The 19,082-nt window shown below is 39.1% G+C and overlaps 1 protein-coding gene and 1 long non-coding RNA gene across 3 annotated transcripts; both read right to left on the bottom strand.

Moving 5' to 3' along the window:
* Positions 1-915: 915 nt before the first annotated feature.
* LOC138049265 (uncharacterized) lies at positions 916-3,764 on the bottom strand. The gene is made up of 3 exons (XR_011132320.1): positions 3,585-3,764; positions 1,741-1,802; positions 916-979 (listed from the first exon to the last, which is right to left on the bottom strand). It is a non-coding gene; the product is annotated as an uncharacterized lncRNA (long non-coding RNA).
* Positions 3,765-14,392: 10,628 nt separating this feature from the next.
* On the bottom strand, positions 14,393-18,956 carry LOC138048786 (tripartite motif-containing protein 2-like). Of its 2 annotated transcripts, none has more exons than XM_068894906.1 (3): positions 18,863-18,956; positions 17,061-17,783; positions 14,393-16,970 (listed from the first exon to the last, which is right to left on the bottom strand). In XM_068894906.1, the coding sequence occupies exons 2-3, from the start codon at positions 17,448-17,450 to the stop codon at positions 16,470-16,472; spliced, it is 891 nt and encodes a 296-aa protein (XP_068751007.1). In that variant the 5' UTR covers positions 17,451-17,783; positions 18,863-18,956; the 3' UTR covers positions 14,393-16,469. The 2 variants fall into 2 exon arrangements, with proteins under 2 accessions (XP_068751007.1, XP_068751008.1); XM_068894907.1 differs by having other exon boundaries at positions 18,825-18,921.
* Between the last annotated feature and the right edge of the window lie 126 nt (positions 18,957-19,082).

Below are 19,082 nucleotides of genomic sequence, written 5' to 3'. Positions count from 1 at the left end.
ACTGGGATATCTGTCTTTTGTTCATTTCTATCTTACGTGCCACTGCACTGAATGTAATGAATGCTATGGTACCTGATATTCTTACAAAAGCTAACCCCTATCATTTAGCTGAGAATCTGAAGGAGCTGCTTTTACTGATGAGGCTAGCCTTTGACGTATATGTAACTCACGGCTGTCACACGATATTTATAACGCGAATGAAATCCTACCGTGAAACTTCTCAGAGTGAATGGCTCAAAATGATATTTTCCTGCAGTGCTTTTCGCAGTTAAATTGTTGTCATCAGTGCTTCTTTCTCTGTCACAAATCCTGTAGACATCGTTGAGTCTGATTCTAACCTTTGCGAGAGAGAACTCCAGAAGAGTCGATCAAAATTTATCGCTCAGTTGCTGCACCTCTTTCGATGAAATCCTCTCAAATCAGACGCCCACCAGTCTTTACACCTTTTCTCAAACTCAGTTTCTTTACTGAGGTAGAAGATCGTACGACAAAGCCCTTTTGCAAATACAGTACTTTTCATACATGGATACATTCATACTCAATTGACCACGCCTATAGGGGCTTTTTTAGGCAAATGAAACGTAACCAATAAAACGACAACACTCAATTCGGTAATAGAAAGACCAACGTCTTGTAATTAGGCCCTTGGCTCTGCGATAGGGTAAAGAGAACGTAGTCTGGTAGTTTTGGTGCAAGGAATTATGCACAGGACTTCGGCATAATGATGATGTGGCTCCTGGATTTGCAAAGTTTGCCCAACTAAATTCTATCCGTTCTTGAGATACAGGGGGAATTGTGACACCCAAAAATGGCCTGTAAAGTTTCGGAACAATAGAGAGAATAGAGAGAATATACGCAGTTTCATATGAAACTTCCTATATTCTCCTATCACGGTCGGAAGGTCAGAAGGAATACCTCGGTTGTTATGATGCAAATGTAAGATAGCACCTTTTACCATGATTGCTTGTAATCTCGCTATCTGTAACAAAAAAGAAGAGAAAGTTAGCTCTCCATGCTGGTTCACACCAATACCGTTAACACTCTAATAAGCCCCTTCCCCCCCTTAAATAGCCTCAGGTTCATAATAAGTCTATCCTCCTCTGTAATAAGCCCCCCCCCCCCCCACTTGTGTAATAAAAATGCGGCAAAATATGGTTTTAAAAGCTTATTTTTATTTTTAGCATTGTATTTGAGCGAGTGCGAGCATAGTGTATACGAAATTTATTAAAGCTGAGTGAGAGTTTTTAATAAGCCCCTCTCTTATTAGATGTAGCCGTAAGTGGAAATGTACGCCTCTCACTGACATCACTGAATGTAATGGAAACCTCTCTAATTTATTCCATAACAAACAAACTAACAAACAAACACAAGTTTGCCCCTTTGGATATTGAAACTATGCACTTCCAATGTCTGTCCCTACATGTAGTTTAAAAACTGTGAAACGGTGTGAAGGTCCTCAAAAGAGGCCTGAAAACCAACAAATTTGCCAAATGGAAGAAGAACCAATCTTCTGGAAAACGTGGAATGTGTTACCTAATCCTTCAGTTTTGAGGGATTTTCCTAACGACATTGTCCTGAGGAGAAAGTCTGTACGTTCAACCAAAGCAATCTGCCCCAGTTTTGTTTCATACTTTTAGTGATATTTAACTTCTCTACGTGCCTGTGCTAATCGTTTCAGAAACTTAATGTACTTGAAATCACAAGCACTTTAACTGCACTTTTAATAATCTTAACACTTACATGTATTGGAGTTACATTTAAAGCCTGAACAAGCTTGCCAGGAGGCTAACACAGAAACTGCCCTGTAGATAAAATTTGGGTAAACACATTATTCAAAAGCATGCTATCCTTCACTACAAAGTTCTCTGAAGCAAAAATCTCAAATCAGTGACTACTTTGAATTATTTCAAATTTTTGGATGCACACGTGTCATTCCACAGTATTTCGTCTGTTGCGGAATCTACATTCAGAGCTTTTTGGTGTGGGATATCTTGAAATCTACACAACAGAGCAAAACAATACCACTTCTGCAAGGTAGATGACTATTAGATCTATGCACAAGAGTGGTTTGATTCATACTGATACAGATGATCAGGAGGCCATACTAAATTATATGGCTGTTGCGGAATCTACACACAAAATTCTCTATTTTCATAACACCATATTCAAATTAGAATTCACTGAATCTGGCATGAATTTAAAATGTCTGTCTGCTTTACAGTAAAGGGCTTTTTATCTTTCTTGTGCAAATGCCAAAACATTTGAGTTTTATTGTGCACATCCCAATCATCATTAGTGCAATTTAAATGATGGTGCTGTTGCAGAATCTATGTTACAGAATCTACATCAGGTATTTTATTAATGCAACAACAACAACAGCAGCACAGCACTTAAAGAACAAATTTTGAAGTTTCAAATGACATAGCGATTACAGTATAATAACAAAAATGCAGTTGTGTCAGTAAAATGAGCAAGAGATGTACCTTAATGAAATGCAATGAAACATTTGAGTCAAAGACAAACGAAAGTTTGAAAGACAACCCAACAGTAACAAATGCCAGTGATCAAGTTGCTCTTAGGAAAAAAGCAAAATGCCGCTGATGATTTACATGTACATCATTTAACATTTGAAGAATGTTTCAAGAAATGTTAAAATGCAAATTATAAGTTAAACTAGGCATCTTTACACATTTAATCCATGTGAAGTTATTTTGTCCTCCACTACGAAACTGATTGGATTGGAGCACAGCTTCCAGTTCCTCGAGATTGATCACTTCAAATGGGCCATACTCTTCAAATGCACAGGGCCAAGGAACGCACATGGTGTGATGTGCGCATGGTCAATATCATCATGCTTTGGCCAATGAAACCTCTTGGCATGAGCTGTTGAATTTTTTTGAATGAACTTTTTAAGTGCCAGAAATTGTGGTGCTTTAGGGCACCACTTAAGAACAAAACAGCGAAACACTGATACAACGAAATCAAGGTTGGATTCGTTTTAGGCCCAATTAGGTGTGTTGTTGTTTAGTAATGTCCTTCCGAAAACATAAGGGACTACTTTTGCCATGGTTGCAGATCTTTTTTGTGAGGTTTTAGGAAAGAAATATATAGCTGTCTTGCAACAACCAATATTCTTAGAACAGTTTGACCATCCCAAACAAGTATTTCACCGAAGATTATCGTTGGGTGCCGCTGAAAGAAGCTATCCATATTCACGTTTAAAGCCAGAGCTAAACGTGCAGTTACAGCATAGTAATATATATTTTTTTTTCTGTAGGCAAACTGTTTAACACTTGCGCACGCACACATGTTATGTTTTGCAACTTTGTATCATCTTTTCAAAATATAACCGTCCTTGCTAAAACTTTTAACGTTTTCCAACAATTATTGTAACGTTCCTGAGAGAGACAGGCTGGAAGATTAAATGAAACTGATGATGGAATGAGTTAAATGTCGAAACATGTCTTTAAAAAGTTGGTTCGTGTGTCTTAAATTTATTTTCACTTGATTTCATATCCGCAGTTCAATATTTGATTCACTTCATAAGCTTATGTCATTTCATTCCTAAACAGAGAGTGGAATACCTCAGCCTTCACGCAGAATCAAACAGGTGAATTAAATATTCGCGTTCTGTTGTTCGCTGAAGAATCACAGATCCAATGACGTAATCATCTCATCGGCCCTCAAAGTAGTCCAAAACACTTAGAATCTCGTAGTGCAGATCTCGCTGAGCTTGACGAAAATTTAGAAGAAGAATGCCTTGAACCATCGACATCTGCCGCCATTTTGTTTTTTATATCACTTTGACTCCGCTGACCATTGAGACAGTCGTCACAATAGCCGTATATATTTCTCGTAATGACATATTTATATATATGACGGGTATCCTGACATTCAGAAAATATGTATCAGGAAAAAAATATATGTATCAGCAAAAATATATATGTATCAGCAAAAAATATATGTATCAAGAAAAATATAGATGTATCAGAAAACAAATATATGTATCAGGACAAAATTTATGCATAAGCAAAAATATATGTATCAGGAAAAAATATATGTATCAGGAAAAATATATATGTATCAGAAAAAATATAAATAAATCAGAAAAAATATGTATCAGAAAAAATATATATGTATCAGGAAAAATATATATGTATCAGGAAAAAATATGTATCAAGAAAAAATATATGTATCAGGAAAAAATATGTATCAAGAAAAAATATATGTATCAGGAAAAATACATATGAATCAGAGAAAATATATATGTATCAGATAAAAATGTATGTGTATCAGGAAAAATATAAATGTATCAGAAAGCAAATATATGTATCAGGAAAAAATATATATTTATGAGGAAAAATATAAATGTATCGGAAAAAAGAATATATATGTGTTACGAAAAAATATATATGTATCAGGAAAAATATATATGTATTAGGAAAAACATATGCATCAGGAAAAATATATATGTATCAGGAAAAATATATGTATCAGGAAAAATATATATATATCAGAAAAATATATGAAAATTTGGTTTTATCAACGGAGTTGATAATGTAAATTGGCCACCGAGCAGATATTCTAAAAGCTGACGTTTCGAGCGTTAGCCCTTCGTCAGCTTTTAGAATCTCTGTACGGTGGCCAATTTACATTATCAACTCCGTTGATAAAACCAAATTTTTGTATACTACTTCCCCACCGACGCAGCACCACAGTTTCTTTAGAAACTACCCCATTTAGAAAAATATATGCCCTGGAAAAAAACATGTGTGGCAGGAAAAAATATATATGTATCATGAAAAACATATGTATCAGGAAAATTATTATTATTATTATTATTATTATTATTATTATTATTATTATTATTACTATTATTATTATTGTTATTATTATTATTATTATTGTTATTATTATTATTATTATTATTATTATTATTATTATTATTTCGTTCATTCACACAATATGTTGTTAACGTGGTTTGTAAACTAGGCATCAAGCCACGATCTATGGCCTTAGGTGTCTAGTGTTCTTCTCAAGATTCTTGCCGTTCCCAACAAGGAGGCTTTTTGTAGTAACAATGTGCAATCTAGTCCAATTTTCTTCAACGGTGTTTTCAAATTTTTCCTGAACGTCCCTAGTGCACCAATGACAATTGGTACGACAATTGCTTTTCGGCAGTTCCAGATTTTCCCAATCTCTCTTTTAAATGCTTGGTATTTTTCCATTTTCTCTTGTTGTTGTTATTATTATTATTATTATTATTATTATTATTATTATTATTATTATAAAATAGCTTGTGAACTGTCTATGCACTGATACTATTGTAGGTTTTTGGAAATATACTGTTACTACACCACACTCATGGAGACATCGACAGGCAAGATAATCTTTGCAAATGTTCAAAAGTACATGAAATGAGATTGATTGAATTATTTTTGTACTATGGATGTATGCACATCAAAGACACTTGTCATTAATGCGTTCTAAAAGGCCAGAGCTTCTCTTTGATGTAGAAAAATGAAATTAAGGGTCTTTAGAGAAAAATTAGTAATGGTAATAGGACTAAGTGAAGTCCAATTCGGTCTGTAATCATAAAGTTGACAACAAAATCAGACGAATGTGCAGCAGGAGTGCAATTTGTTTATCACCAGTATGATTACAGACCTACTTGGATGACGCACAGTCTTCTTACCAATTAATCATAAAAATAATTGCAATTTCCAAGAAAAGAGATGGCAACTAATACCTGCATAAAAGTGTAATACATATTGGCCAATATGCATCAGTAGGTCCTGCAATTTGTCCACAGAAAGGCCAGAGAGACAACTTCACTTGTGAACCGCGTTTTACAACAAAGCATTTTAGGCCTCCCAGTCTGCATGAAACCATCTTTCACCTCTGTCTCGAGAAGACCAGACACGCACGGTTCTTACGTTACGTTTATGCCTGTAGAATCAACTAAAATCTCAATTTCTTGTAAAAAGTTATAACCAGCATCTTAAATTTTCTGGTAGGATAGGTATCCGAGAGCCTGAACATTTACGTATGAGCTGAGGGAATATTTGAATAAGGGAGAAAAATGCAGTACCTCCAGACGTGGCGCTGGAGCGTTGTACCAAACGAGTCATTCTGGGATTTCGGTCCGTGCGATCGCTTTTGGACGCAGTTGGCCCTTCGCTGCTTTCTGCTACCGACCTCGCCTCCCGGTACGGCATTGAGGGAGGGATATGTCAGCCCCTAAGCCATAGGAGACAAATCCGACGCCTAGTCACAGCTCTAAACCGCCCTTGTCATTACAATTTAGCGTTAGATTTCGTTGCTTATATATTCAAGAAAAAAGTCATTTTATCTGTCATATGGTAGGCACTGGAGTCGCAGATTACAAAGTGCACGCACGCGCCCTGCTGAAGGTAACATACCTTCATGCATAAACTCAGGAGCCCATTACCCGGAGCTTCGGTCTGTATTGTACCCTTGAGTCAACCCTGTTCCGTATCTTTCTATTTTTAGAACTACTACATTTTGACTTATGTGACGTGTGTGACTGAAAACATACGTGAAGTGGTTCACATACGTCACGTACGTATGTGACGTAATAAATGCTGACCATAGGTCTCTTATGATTGGCTATTGTGAAAACACCCAGTAAAGCCCTCCTGCGAGGTGCTTCTAAAAATAGAAAGATACGGCAAAGGGTTGACTCAGAGGGTTAATATGGAAGATGGAGGCTCCGGGTAATGGGCTCCTGATAAACTTTATTCCATCTCGAATTTCAGAATAACTACAAAAGCCAATGTCTTCCAGACATGACATTTACAACTAAAATACATAGCATATACAGATATGTAACTAAATACATGATGTTCAAAGATATATTTATTAAAAAGAAAACCCGCTGTACAAAATGCAGTCTTGGTTTCTCTAGTTTAACACTAGTAAACTCAGTGGAACGGATAAAATCAGGTAGTGCATTCCGCAACTTATTTGATACGTAAGAAAAAGAACTAAGACCATAACTGATGAATGAAGGGGGAAGTTTCTAAAGAAACTGTGGTGCTGCGTCTGTGGGGAAGTAGTATACAAAAATTTGGTTTTATCAACGGAGTTGATAATGTAAATTGGCCACCGTACAGAAGGGGTAGTTTCCGTACAGACTACCCCCTTCATAACGTTTTACAGATTTTCTTAGCAATGTACTCGAGATGACTATTCCGCTTAAGGTCTTTGTCCATAATAACCCCTAATATCTTATAGGTGTTAACACACTCAATAACATTGCCACCAATTATTATAGGGTTAATGAGACAGTTGGATTGAGTCTCATTAAATGAGTCATGGCAAAATTATGAATGTCTGAGGCTACAATATTAAGTAAACTAGTAGAGTTCCTTGGAATTATTTCGAGAGCACTGGTATCATCGATGTATTTGATGAGAAGCCGTCAATCAGACAGCAATTTGTTAATCATCACCGTAAAGAGGATCACACCCAAATTGGTCCCTTGGGGCACTCCTTGTTTCAGTGTTAACCAATCTGACAGAGTTCCTCTGATTCTAACTGCCTGCTTCCGGTTCGTCAAGAACGCCGCAATCCAAGCTGGGAGCGCTGGATGAACTTCCAGATTCGCGAGTTCCTGCATCAGTATTGAGTGATCAATACTCTTGATCAAACCCTTTGGCAAAATAGGCAAGGAAAATCCACGAAGACGTCTCGCCACTATCAACCGCTTCGTAGATCGCTTGAAGCATATGTAAAAGGGCATTAGTTGTAGAATGGCCCTTGCGAGAGTACTGACGGGTCTTGCCGTCCAAGTGGGGTAGAAGTCTACCGCAGGTAAAGCCCTCCACAACCTTCGCTACTGTGCAGGTAAGTGATATAGTCCTTAGATCTTTTTCAATGGAACCGGAAGGGGACACTTTAGGGATAGGCGAAACAATAGATTATTTAGGAAGAGATGGTATATATCCCTCCCTTAAAGACTGGTTGTAGATATCACAAACAAGAGGAGCTAACTCCAGAACAAACTCTTTCAGGAGCCGGTTGGGAATGTTGTTAGGGCTCGCCGCCTTTGATATTTGGTTCGATGACAATGAACAGTAGGCCTCATCACAGGCAGACAACCCTAAGGATGCGAGAGCGCGTGACGTCACGTTATTTTGAAATAGTTGTAACGGCCGATTCAACTAATATTTCAACAATATTGTATGTGACGACGCGTGTGATCTGAAGAGGAAATCGAAGCGTCCCAAAAACCCATCAAATCACTCAGGACAACGCAGAAAATAGTAGGTGAGTGAACCGTTTATTTATATGGCTGACCATAAAATGAGTTTTCCAAAAGAAACATCGCGATTTGAAGTTTTTATGGAACATTTTCCTCGATTAGTTGAATCGGCCGTTATAACTGTCTCAAAATAACGTGACGTCTCGCGCTCTGGCCTCCTTAGGGTTGTCTTCCTGTGGTACCACTTCTGCTTTGCATCCTGGCGTGCTAATATTTTTATTTCCCTCCACCATTTCGCAGGATTCACTTGTTCGACTTCAGCGACTTTTTTCTGATAATACAGTCAACTCTCCGCTAACGGACACTCTCGTAAGCGGACAGCTCTACTTACGGACGGCTTTTTAAATCCCCGTTTTTACCTCCCAGTCAAACTTTCTATTTACACATTCCCGTAAACGGACACTCTCTCGTATGCGCACGCGGATACTTTTGAAAATGAAAATTGGATTTTTCTTTTGTTTACACTCTCTCGTAAGCGGACACACCATGTACGTAATTGACTCTTGGCAATGAAATTTGTCTTTAATTTGCAATAAATCAACAAAAATATGACCTTTAACAGAGCAACAGAACAGCGGGGATCGCTTTTTACAAATTTCAATTTGTCCGCGGCAAAGCAAGCTGTCCGTTCGTTTGACATTAACAAGAGTCCGACGAAACATTTGTAGTGTCACGTTAATTATGGCCTAGCCTGTTCACGGACGCTTTTTTTTTCCTAAGGTATTGGCGCTCGCCAATATCTTACGAAAAAAATAAACGTCTGTGAAGGGGCTAGTTATGGCCACGTTCGTCATGGTCTACTTTACTTCTTGTTTCTGTTTTCAATCACTGATTGTACCAAACACTGTATCCCAGATAATCAAGCTTGGACTTGAGCCACGGTAAAGATGTTTCAACATCACCATAAAAAACGTATTTACAAGGAATTTCCATGCCGTACCCAGCTCCTCTGTTGACAGGTTTACCCGTTATGATGGCTTTCCCTTTGTTTGTTCCGCGCTTTAAAACCTTGGTGACAAATTCAGCCAATATCCTCAAAGGAATGTGACCAAGTATCTCATCGAATCCAGACACTGTGTTAGCGTGTTCCTTGGCTGTTGTTTCAAGACTGCAATCTTCTAAATTAGGCCTTACTACAGCAACCGCATTCACGTCCTTGATGTTCTTTGGCTCGCGTTTAAGGGCCCTTTCCTCATTTAGTTGTGGATCCCAGCCAGCCGCATCTTTGTATACATGATAACCGCGAATGTAGGACTCAACCATTACGTACGATTCTGTCATCCTGTTTGCCATCGCTTTATACAGCTACAGTCAAGAGATCACAGCAAAATGGGGTCCGTAATGCGAGGTCTTACTTTTGAATACAGTACAGTAAAAGCTCTTTTCACAGCGTGTGTTTACTGTTGTTGCTTGTCATCGGGTTCTTTTTCAATGAAAGTAAATTTTTTCTACGCAATAACATCCACCCTATTTTTCTTTGGTGTCCGCTTACGGGAATAATTCTCGTAAGCGGACAGCTCTAGTAACGGACACGTTTTTCAATTCCCGAGGGTGTCCGCTTACGAGAGAGTTGACTGTAGTTATATTTTGCTGTTCTAATCACAACTTGTACTTTATTTCCCCAATGTCGGTAATACCCCCTTGGAAGGTTTTTTCTTTACACTCCCCTCCCCCATGGTATTCCACTTAAGCTTCATACTTTGCTTTTAAAATTTTGACTTTTAAGAACCCCTTCCCCTTCGAAATTTCCATTGGCTTTTCATGGGGTGGGTATGGATTTTTTTCTGTCCACAATATAAAGCTCATGACTTCTTTTCGTACAGGAAATACAAAATTCAGGTTTTGCACGCCAACCAAGCCAACTATGACCAGAGCATTTAGTGAGATCGTATTTTGAAATACGCGATAATCGTTTTTTTCGTTTTGTTAAATAGTTTCAGTCTTAGAGAAGCCTTCTGTAAATCACTAGTTTGAGTGATGTTAGCATCCTCAATAAAGATTAGTATCATTCATTGGTATATACTCCATGGGAGAATGCCATGGATGCAGTACACACCAGAGAAAATGAGCGTCACGCTTCGTTTGATCTCGTTTGGCTTGATCTCTAAATTGGTCGAGGAATGCACCATAAGAACTTCTTTCCATCCTCTCCCGTGCAATTAATATGTTCTTCTTAACTTTTACTTGGTTGCAGCAAATTGGCTGATGAAACGAGTGCATAGACGCCAATATCCCTTTCAAATGACTCCCTCGACGACTGCTTCTTGTTACTTATAAAATAAATATTGCTAGTGCTAATCACCCTTACTTGCAGTCGAGGACTGAATTGCGAAGGGCGCGGCTCACGACATCGGACTGAAAGCATACAAAGGCGCCTCTGGCTGCCGCTATACAGTCCATGTTTGATGTCGGAGCACAGCACCACAGCTAGATGTTAATTAGCTGTGAGTCGATTTTGATGAGGGAGGAAAACCGGAGTACCCGGAGAAAAACCCTCGAGTCAGGTTGAGATCGACTGAAACTCAGCCCACATGCTGGCCGAGGCCAGAATTGAACCCCAGCTCGCAGTGGTGGGAGGCCCGATAGATAACCACTAAGCCACCCTGACTCCCTGACTCCCGTGAGCCCTCGCTGTTTATGTACTGCACTTAAATTAATGAGCCCCTAACTGCGTCATGTACCTGAATGTTTACCCAAACTCATTTCCAGGGTCTCCCTTCTCTGCCTCCCTTGTCGTTGAGGAAAGATACCCTGGTTGCGGCTGGTCACATGACACTCATTGACAAACATTTTTCCACTGGGGTAGGGTTTTCGTTATATTTTCGTCCCGCAACTCTTATTCGTTTGACAAGGCAGTACCTTCAAATTTTAAATGAACAGATAATCTTTACCACACAATGTAAGTTCCAATGTAAGTTTCACTTCATCTGAGATAGGTAAACTGATCAAGTCATCTTCTACGAATTCTTGTATCTCCGATCCTTTCCAACCTGGAGTACAAAGGGTACACTTTCATATACCGGACTAAACCTACAAGTGCTGTTACCAGCTGTCACTGATATTGTAAATCTCTTCCTAACTACGTCTACTTTGCCTAAACAATTTTTGAAGAAGGCGTCTTTAAATCCTGAGATTCTGAAGAATTATCGGCCTGTGTCAAACCTTCCGTTTGTTTCAAAGATAGCTGAAAAAGCCGTGACTCTGCAAATCTCAAGACATCTTGAAATGAAGAATCGGTTTGACATCTACCAGTCTGCCTACAAGAAAGAACATAGCACGGCGACCGCCTAAATCCGTGTGCAGAATAATTTACTCATGGCTCTTTACAGTGTAAGCTCTGTAATTCTTCTTATGTTGGACCTTAATGCTTCATTTGACACTATTGATCATACCATCTTGCTTCAGAGATTGTCTCATAGGTTCGGCATTAAAGAGAAAGCACCATCCTCGTTCGAGTCTTACCTGTCTGACCGGCGATAAGCTATATAAGCTGTTCTTGTCAATGCCAACACTTCGTCTTGGCAAAGCTTAACTTTTGGCGCACTGTGATCACCTTGACCGTCAACATTTTTTGCGAGGCAAAGGCGTGGTTGCAAGGATGCATGGTAACTCAGTTACTATCGTTAGCCTTTCTCTTTCTTGACGCCATTTTCGATTTCGTAAAGTAGCGCTATGCGCATGAACAGATGGTACAACCACCGACAAGGGTTAAACTTTAATCCGGGTCATCAGTTCCGTGTGAACAGAGCGAAAATATTGCACGGTTCCGTGCGAACAAAATGGCCGGTAGAAAATTCAACCGGTACCGAGAAAATTCGTCTGGTACCGTGTGAATCGGGTCTGATTTGCATATTCTGTCAAACAACGGTCATAGACCTTATTCATAAATGGCGGTCAATTTATAATTCTTTTGTCGAAGTGCAAATTAGCCTACCAAGCCTCGATACCATACAGTGAATTGAAAAGAATTCTTGCTCTAAAATGAGGCTTGGTAGGCTAATTTGCACGTGGACAAAAGAATTATAAATGTGACCGCCATTCATGAATAAGGTCTATTTCACTCTAGTAACATGACCTTTCTGTAATCTTACCAGTATCCTCAAACGTGAGACAGTATATTTGTCGAATTCTAAAGATTGGACAGAGCAATGAATTTAAAAAGAAAGGGAAATCGCACTTGTTACGACCTTGGAAGATTCTGCAAATTAACACATTTGTCAAATTCTCACGCCGGCCTGGCACCGGAAGCGCGCAATAATCCAATCAAAATTTCGAGTTTTGAACTGAGGCTTGATTTGAAGTTTGCATCATTCATCCGACGGCCAGAATATTGAAATGATTCCTGAAATCAAATTTGCAATAATGAACTCATAATCCGCTCGTCAGAGGAACGCTTGAGCTGTTTTGACGGTAATCAGTATTCCTAATTTTGCTTCAGTATTGTTGAGTTGACACTTTTGCATTAGTATCATAAGTGAAAATTAAAAATTGAAGTGAAAATACCCGTTTTAAAATATTTTGCTGAAGAATTCTTGTTCTTCGAATTGCCATTTCATGCAACCTATCAGCATGAAATTTGTGTTGAAGACTCCGGCAAATGGTAGCCAAACTCGCCTTAGCGATGAAGTACCAAGACTCTTCAAGGACTGAGGAATTACATTCTGTTTTCTTTGCTTCAATTGCTGTGATGCTAGTTACAAAGGCTTAATTGTAATTCATCATTAACTAATTCTTCATTTACTGCTACATTCTTACATTGCAAACTGCTGTTAGACAATTCTGCAATTACTCACCAACTTACATCTTGGAACTTCACAGCAAAATACTAAGTTTGTAGACATGTATGGTCTTATTTAAGGACTGTGGAAACGGGGAGACCTCTAGCCATTTCAATTAGGAAACCCTAACATGCCTACGCGATCACATAAACAGCGCACTTCAAATAAAAGTTTGGCAATTTTTTAAAATACTAATTTAAAAAATATATATTATTTTTTTTAAATTTCCAATTTCTTTTTTTAATTTTAAAAATAAATATATACTAGTGAGCAGCACACAGCAACAGATCTTGCCAACTTACTTTTATTTCTCCAACCGGTTTCGACTGATTCACTGCTTGCACAATCCCTTTTTACACCTCTATAACCCCCCAAGACTTTTGCATAACCATTATTTGCAAGTTCTCCTGGGACATGAAAATGTCCCAAGAGAAGTCGAAAACAATGCCTATGCAGATTTTTGGGGGGTAAAAGAGGTGTATTATGGGATTTGTGCAAGTAGTGAATTACGGAGATTTCATCAGGGAGTTTGAAAAAAACATGTTTAAAAGGTAAAGGTACACGTTATTTAACGTCGGACGTTCCTTTACTTTCTAGAGAGTACTCTCCCAGGAAGCCGACGGTGCGCTCATGGTACCCCCCTCTTTCCATCAGTGCTCCGTTTTAAGGGTATTTAAAGCTACTTAGGCTACACTGAAAGGAAAGAAGTCGAAACAAGGATGTGAGATCCGGGGATCGAACTCAGGACCTTATGCACCAAGGCCGCGCACTAACCGACTGTGCAAACCCTTGCTCCTAAACCTAACTTATTTTATACCTTATTTACAAAGTACAAATCGCGTTCCAGCAAGGGTGTGAACAGCAAAAAACACGTACACAATAGTACGTGCAGGATATGACTAAAACCCTGCATGACGCTAAGAATTGGTAACCTAACATAACCTAATTGGTTTCCCAGTCTGCGGAGGAGAGAAGACTGAAGATGTTCTAAGGTCATTCAGATCTGTCAGATTTAAGTATCCTAATGATTGCTCTATTATTAGACAAATACGAAAAGATAATGCGCATCGCACGCTTTTGTGGCTTCTCTGACTCATCGTTCAGTTACCACACGCGGATCCAAACCGTTTTCCACAGTTTTACGGAAACCGATCAGGTTTTAAACGACAAATTGATTCCTGGGATTAAGTATTGAAAATGTCTGTCACTTTTATGAGCAATGAATTTCCCACAAAAAAAGTTGCCCCTTAGGCGCTCGCTTTATTTATTATTTTTTATTTATTATCGCGACTTCTTTTTTCTTAAATCTGCAACTGGTCACGACAATAGCTTACACACCTTAGAGAGACATTTTACACAAAGTAAGATGTTTTCCAAAGAAACTGTGTTTAAAAATAGAGATCACTTACATAAAATCCTCTGAATGCAGGGCACTGAATTCAGATTGAAATCATAGTGCTTATCAGCAGCACAGCGATCATCTTTTTGTGGGAATGATGTCACTTCATTTGCCTAATTACTATCTTTACCCGTTTTGTGCTAAGAGCAGTGAAATTAATTCTCTTATTTCGGGAATTTTGAAATTTAATAAAGGCTACACCTTAAAGCAAGGGGACATATTTATCCTGAATTTTCAATGCGCATAACTTGATGTGTTTACTAACCTTGGAGTACTATTTCTAGATCGTAATGATGTTTATTGTCTTGCAAGATTTTCCCTCTGCGGTTCCGCTAAAAGGGACCTGTATTTAACAATTATTCGCCAAAGGCGAACAATTCTTTTGGTACAATTTCAGAGCTAAACAGAGAAATCAGGAATCAACGCACTTTATTTCCTGTTTAAATGTCACATGTGCCATGTGGGGGTCCCGCGAACGAGCAATTGATCAATCACATGATACAAAGTTCAACCGGACTCCGCACAAACTTTCAAACGACGCCAATGACACAAAAGTAACTTAGCTGCACTTGAATTGGCAGCGAAGAAGTTCTTTACAACAAGAAAGCCAAGGATATAGCTTAAAGTTTACTAAGAGTTACAAAAATTACCTACACGAATTTTAGCCGTTGTTATCGTTACTACATTCCGGTTTGTAAAGCTTCAAAGTAAAATAATAAGTCCAAAGACAGAAACTGACTTGGCTTTAAGAAGTTTAATATCATACTTCGTTGCATTTTGCGTCGTTTTGGGAACTCCGGTGCTTTTAATTTCTGAAATTTCCTCGTCGGAAACATGTACAAATCGGCTGCTAGCAGCCATTTTGTTTTGCTTCATATTCACTGCGCTAGGCGGTGAATATAAAGTCTTGTTATATACCTAGACTTTCGCTCAACAAAACGAGCACTGTGATTGGTTGATTCTTTGTCACGTGGCCCTGATCAAATTCAAATGTATCCCGACCAGGATACAATTCCGCAGTTGTTGCCCGCTCCGGATGTTTTGCTGCGATTGTTACAGGAAAAGTCTAAATATATAACAAAGCACTTAATGTCTGGTCCCTCGGGAAACTAGTTGGTTTTGTTTTCCTTCGAGTCCTGATGTTTCCCTCGACTTCGTGTCCGGATACATCAGGACTGTCGGGAAAAGAAAACTAACTGTTTCCCTCGGGACCATCATGACATCAAGTGTATAATATGGCGAATCGCTCAACCAATCGGATTGCTGGAAACTCTTTGTTTAGCTCAGAAATTATACTAATGTGAGATATACATAATGCTGTAGCGATCACAGACAGGTACCCTGTTGGTGGCCATGTCTCAATACACTCATTTTACATATACAGGAATGTCTAATTTAGCAGCCGAGGTTAAACTAATACTGAATGTGAATCATGTTTTTTTCATGTTTCCAGGCTGAAAAGATAAGGAAACCTAACTGAGACTATTGTGCTCTAGCTGTATCCTAGCAAATTCCTTTGACATACACGATACTTCATCTTGAACGAGGCTAGACATGCTAACTTGAATGCAGACAAAAGAATATTAAAATGGCAGCCATTTTTGCATAAACTCTATTCTCAAAATGTTGGTGAGGTTAAGGCAAGGTTTTTTCTTACAAAAAAAAATGTATGCTATTTAACACGGACCACAAGCAAAAACCCATGAACTACGGATACTAGGGGAGCGACTGCATTTGGCATAGCACAAAGCACTAAATCCTTCAACTCTATATTTATCAGTTCGGTGCGGCTCACGGTCGTTTTTATAGTACAGCATGGATGCTGGTAGACTACTACATTTATAGCAGATCACTCTACCAACTGGTACAAACTGAACAGCAAAAGGGCTGCCTTGAATGTGAGATCCATGTAACAGCACGGACATTGTATAGTTACAATTCGTATCAGCTGGAGTTGTGTAGGTTGCCAAGTAAGTACCGTCACCATTATCCTTCACATTCACCTTCATCTTCCCTCTACTTGTTTGAGCTCCGCCAGAAACAAGTCGCCGCCCGCACTACACTGACAACCTTGGGAATCATGTGCAACAATAGTGAAGGAAACCTTTTGTCCTGGTACCGCAAACTTCAATCCAGAGCCAGTTGCAGTGGTGTTTACAGCAACGCATCCAGTGCTACCTGAAACGAAACCTAGCTTATTGAGCAGGTCCGGTAGCTGCTCGAGGTCGAAGGAAAACTCAAGTATACTGTTGCTTTGCGGTTCAAGGTCAGGAGGTTGTCTCTCCAAGGCCCCCAAAGTGGACACTATATCGGATCTGGCGACAAGGAGCTCAGTGTTACCTGAAGGTTGGATTGCTGTGTTGGCACGCTGGACAGCACTTTCCAGGCAGGCCTGAAATACGCGCAGACGGTCCCGCTGCTCAGTAAGGGTGAGTGAATTGGTCTTGTAAAGATAATCCAGCTCACTCGTCAGAAGATGTTCACGGGCGGTAACAGCGGCAACAAACTGTAAAACAAGAAAAATATCAAATAAATAAATAAATAAACAACAACGAGAACTTGAGAAAAAAATTTGAGCAAAAAAACATAATCTTACGTTTCTAAACGTGCCTTGAATCAGGGCAGCCTTGTTTTCATATGCTTGTTTAAGCTCAAGACTCACACCTTCCACTTTAGTTTCTGCGCCTTTTAGCTCCTCTGCCTGAGTATTGGCTTTGGTGACTAGTGCTTCCATCTCCTGTCGGTACTTAGAAGCAGCTTCAGCTAGAGATAAACATTTGTGGCCATTATGCTTGAGAGTGACACAGTCTCTGCAGACTACATGGCCACAATCTTCATCAAAAAATCGAAACTGTTCATTATGCTCCGAACAAAAAACGGGCACAGCCGCCAGCTTTGGGTTTGCTTTTAGCTCCTCCAGCAAGACAACGCGGTGATCACGAAACGCTCTATGACGAACGTGCCAGCGAGCCGCATCCTTGCACATCTTTTCTTTGCAATCCAAACAACATGAGGTCGCAGGGTGATGGTCGTCATCGCAAGTTTCACATATAGGTGAACCTTCCTCTTCATCTTCTTTCTGTGGCAAAGTCAATAGGATATCCAAAAGAGAAAAATTTTTTTGGCAGCCCTACGACTCCAGCAGGCACCGACACTGCATTTCTACATGTGGGACAGTTAATCATTTTTTCATTGAGTAGTTTCTCCAGGCACTTTGAGCAGAAAGTGTGACCACATCTCAGCAGACGAGGGCAGCGCGTTTGGTCATCGAAACGTTCGCAGCAAATTGAACACTCTAACGCCTCGGATGCCATTTTCCCTATCATACATTAACAAATAGAAAGAACTGATTTTTTTGTTGACATTCACTAAAAAATTCACTAAAAAATGAGAAAATGTCTTCAGTGGTGAGGAGGGGTGGGTGGAGGGGAAGAAAGAGGGTGTGGGGGAGGGGGATGAATATAAAGTGGAAAGACTCTTAAAAGAAAGTTAATACAAGGGATGCAAGCTAACTTGTATCAGACCATCTGAGTTTTTTAGTCAAATTGAGCAATTGCCAAATCAAAGACCAAAGTAAACAGAAATGAAATGAATCACTTCTACAATATGGGTGCAGTGCTTTACCGAACTATGAAACTGGAGGGGAAGGGGGCGAAAGACTCCCTCTTAAGATATATTAGAACCACAAAATTCACATTTATGGAAATGTCATTAAGGTGGGGGGCGAAAGACTCCCTCTTAAGATATATTAGAACCACAAAATTCACATTTATGGAAATGTCATTAACGGCGAAATTTCTATAACTGCGAAATATCTTCGCTAATCTATTATGGTGATTGACTACTTCGCCGTTAACGAAATTTCATTAAGTGCGAAATAATCCCTCTATCCTATTAATTATTACGTTTGGCTACTTCGCCGTTACTGAAATTTCAATAACAACGACATATTTTCCCTCTGTATTTTGTTATTGAGTTACTACTTCGCCGTTAATGACATTTCAATAACTGCGAAAAATTCTTTCAGTATTATATATTGAGTGCCTTTGTTGCGAAATTTTATTGTTATCTATAGAGTAGAATAATTGCAAATTTTGCATTTGTTAAAGTACCGCCAACCATGAGCTGAGCATTTAGTGAGATCGTATTCTGAAATACGTGATAATCGTTTTTTTCGTTTTGTTAAATAGTTTTGGTTTTAGAGAAGCCTTCTGTAAATCACTTGTTTAAGTGAAGTTAGCATCCTCAATAAAGATTACTGTAGTACGCTTATCATTCATTAGACACCAGAGAAAATAAGCTTCACGCTTCGTTTGGCTTGATCTCTCAATTGGCCGAGGAATACACCATAACAACTTACTTCCATCGTCTCCTGTTCAATTAATACGTTCTTTTTACCTTTTAACTTGAATCCAGCAAAAAGGCTGATAAAACGAGCGCATAGACTCTAATAATATCCGTTTCTGTTTACTCACTCGACGACTGCTCCTTGCTACTTCCGGTTAGTAACGTGAGCCCTCGCTGTTTATATACTGCAGTGAATGAGCCCCTAACTGCGTTATATATACACGTAAATAATGTTTACCCTACCTTGTCGTTGAAGAAAGAGACCCTGGTT

This window comes from Montipora capricornis, chromosome 5 (assembly GCF_036669925.1).
Source record: "Montipora capricornis isolate CH-2021 chromosome 5, ASM3666992v2, whole genome shotgun sequence".
Taxonomy (NCBI): domain Eukaryota; kingdom Metazoa; phylum Cnidaria; class Anthozoa; order Scleractinia; family Acroporidae; genus Montipora; species Montipora capricornis.
This window is presented reverse-complemented; position numbering and strand designations above follow the sequence as displayed.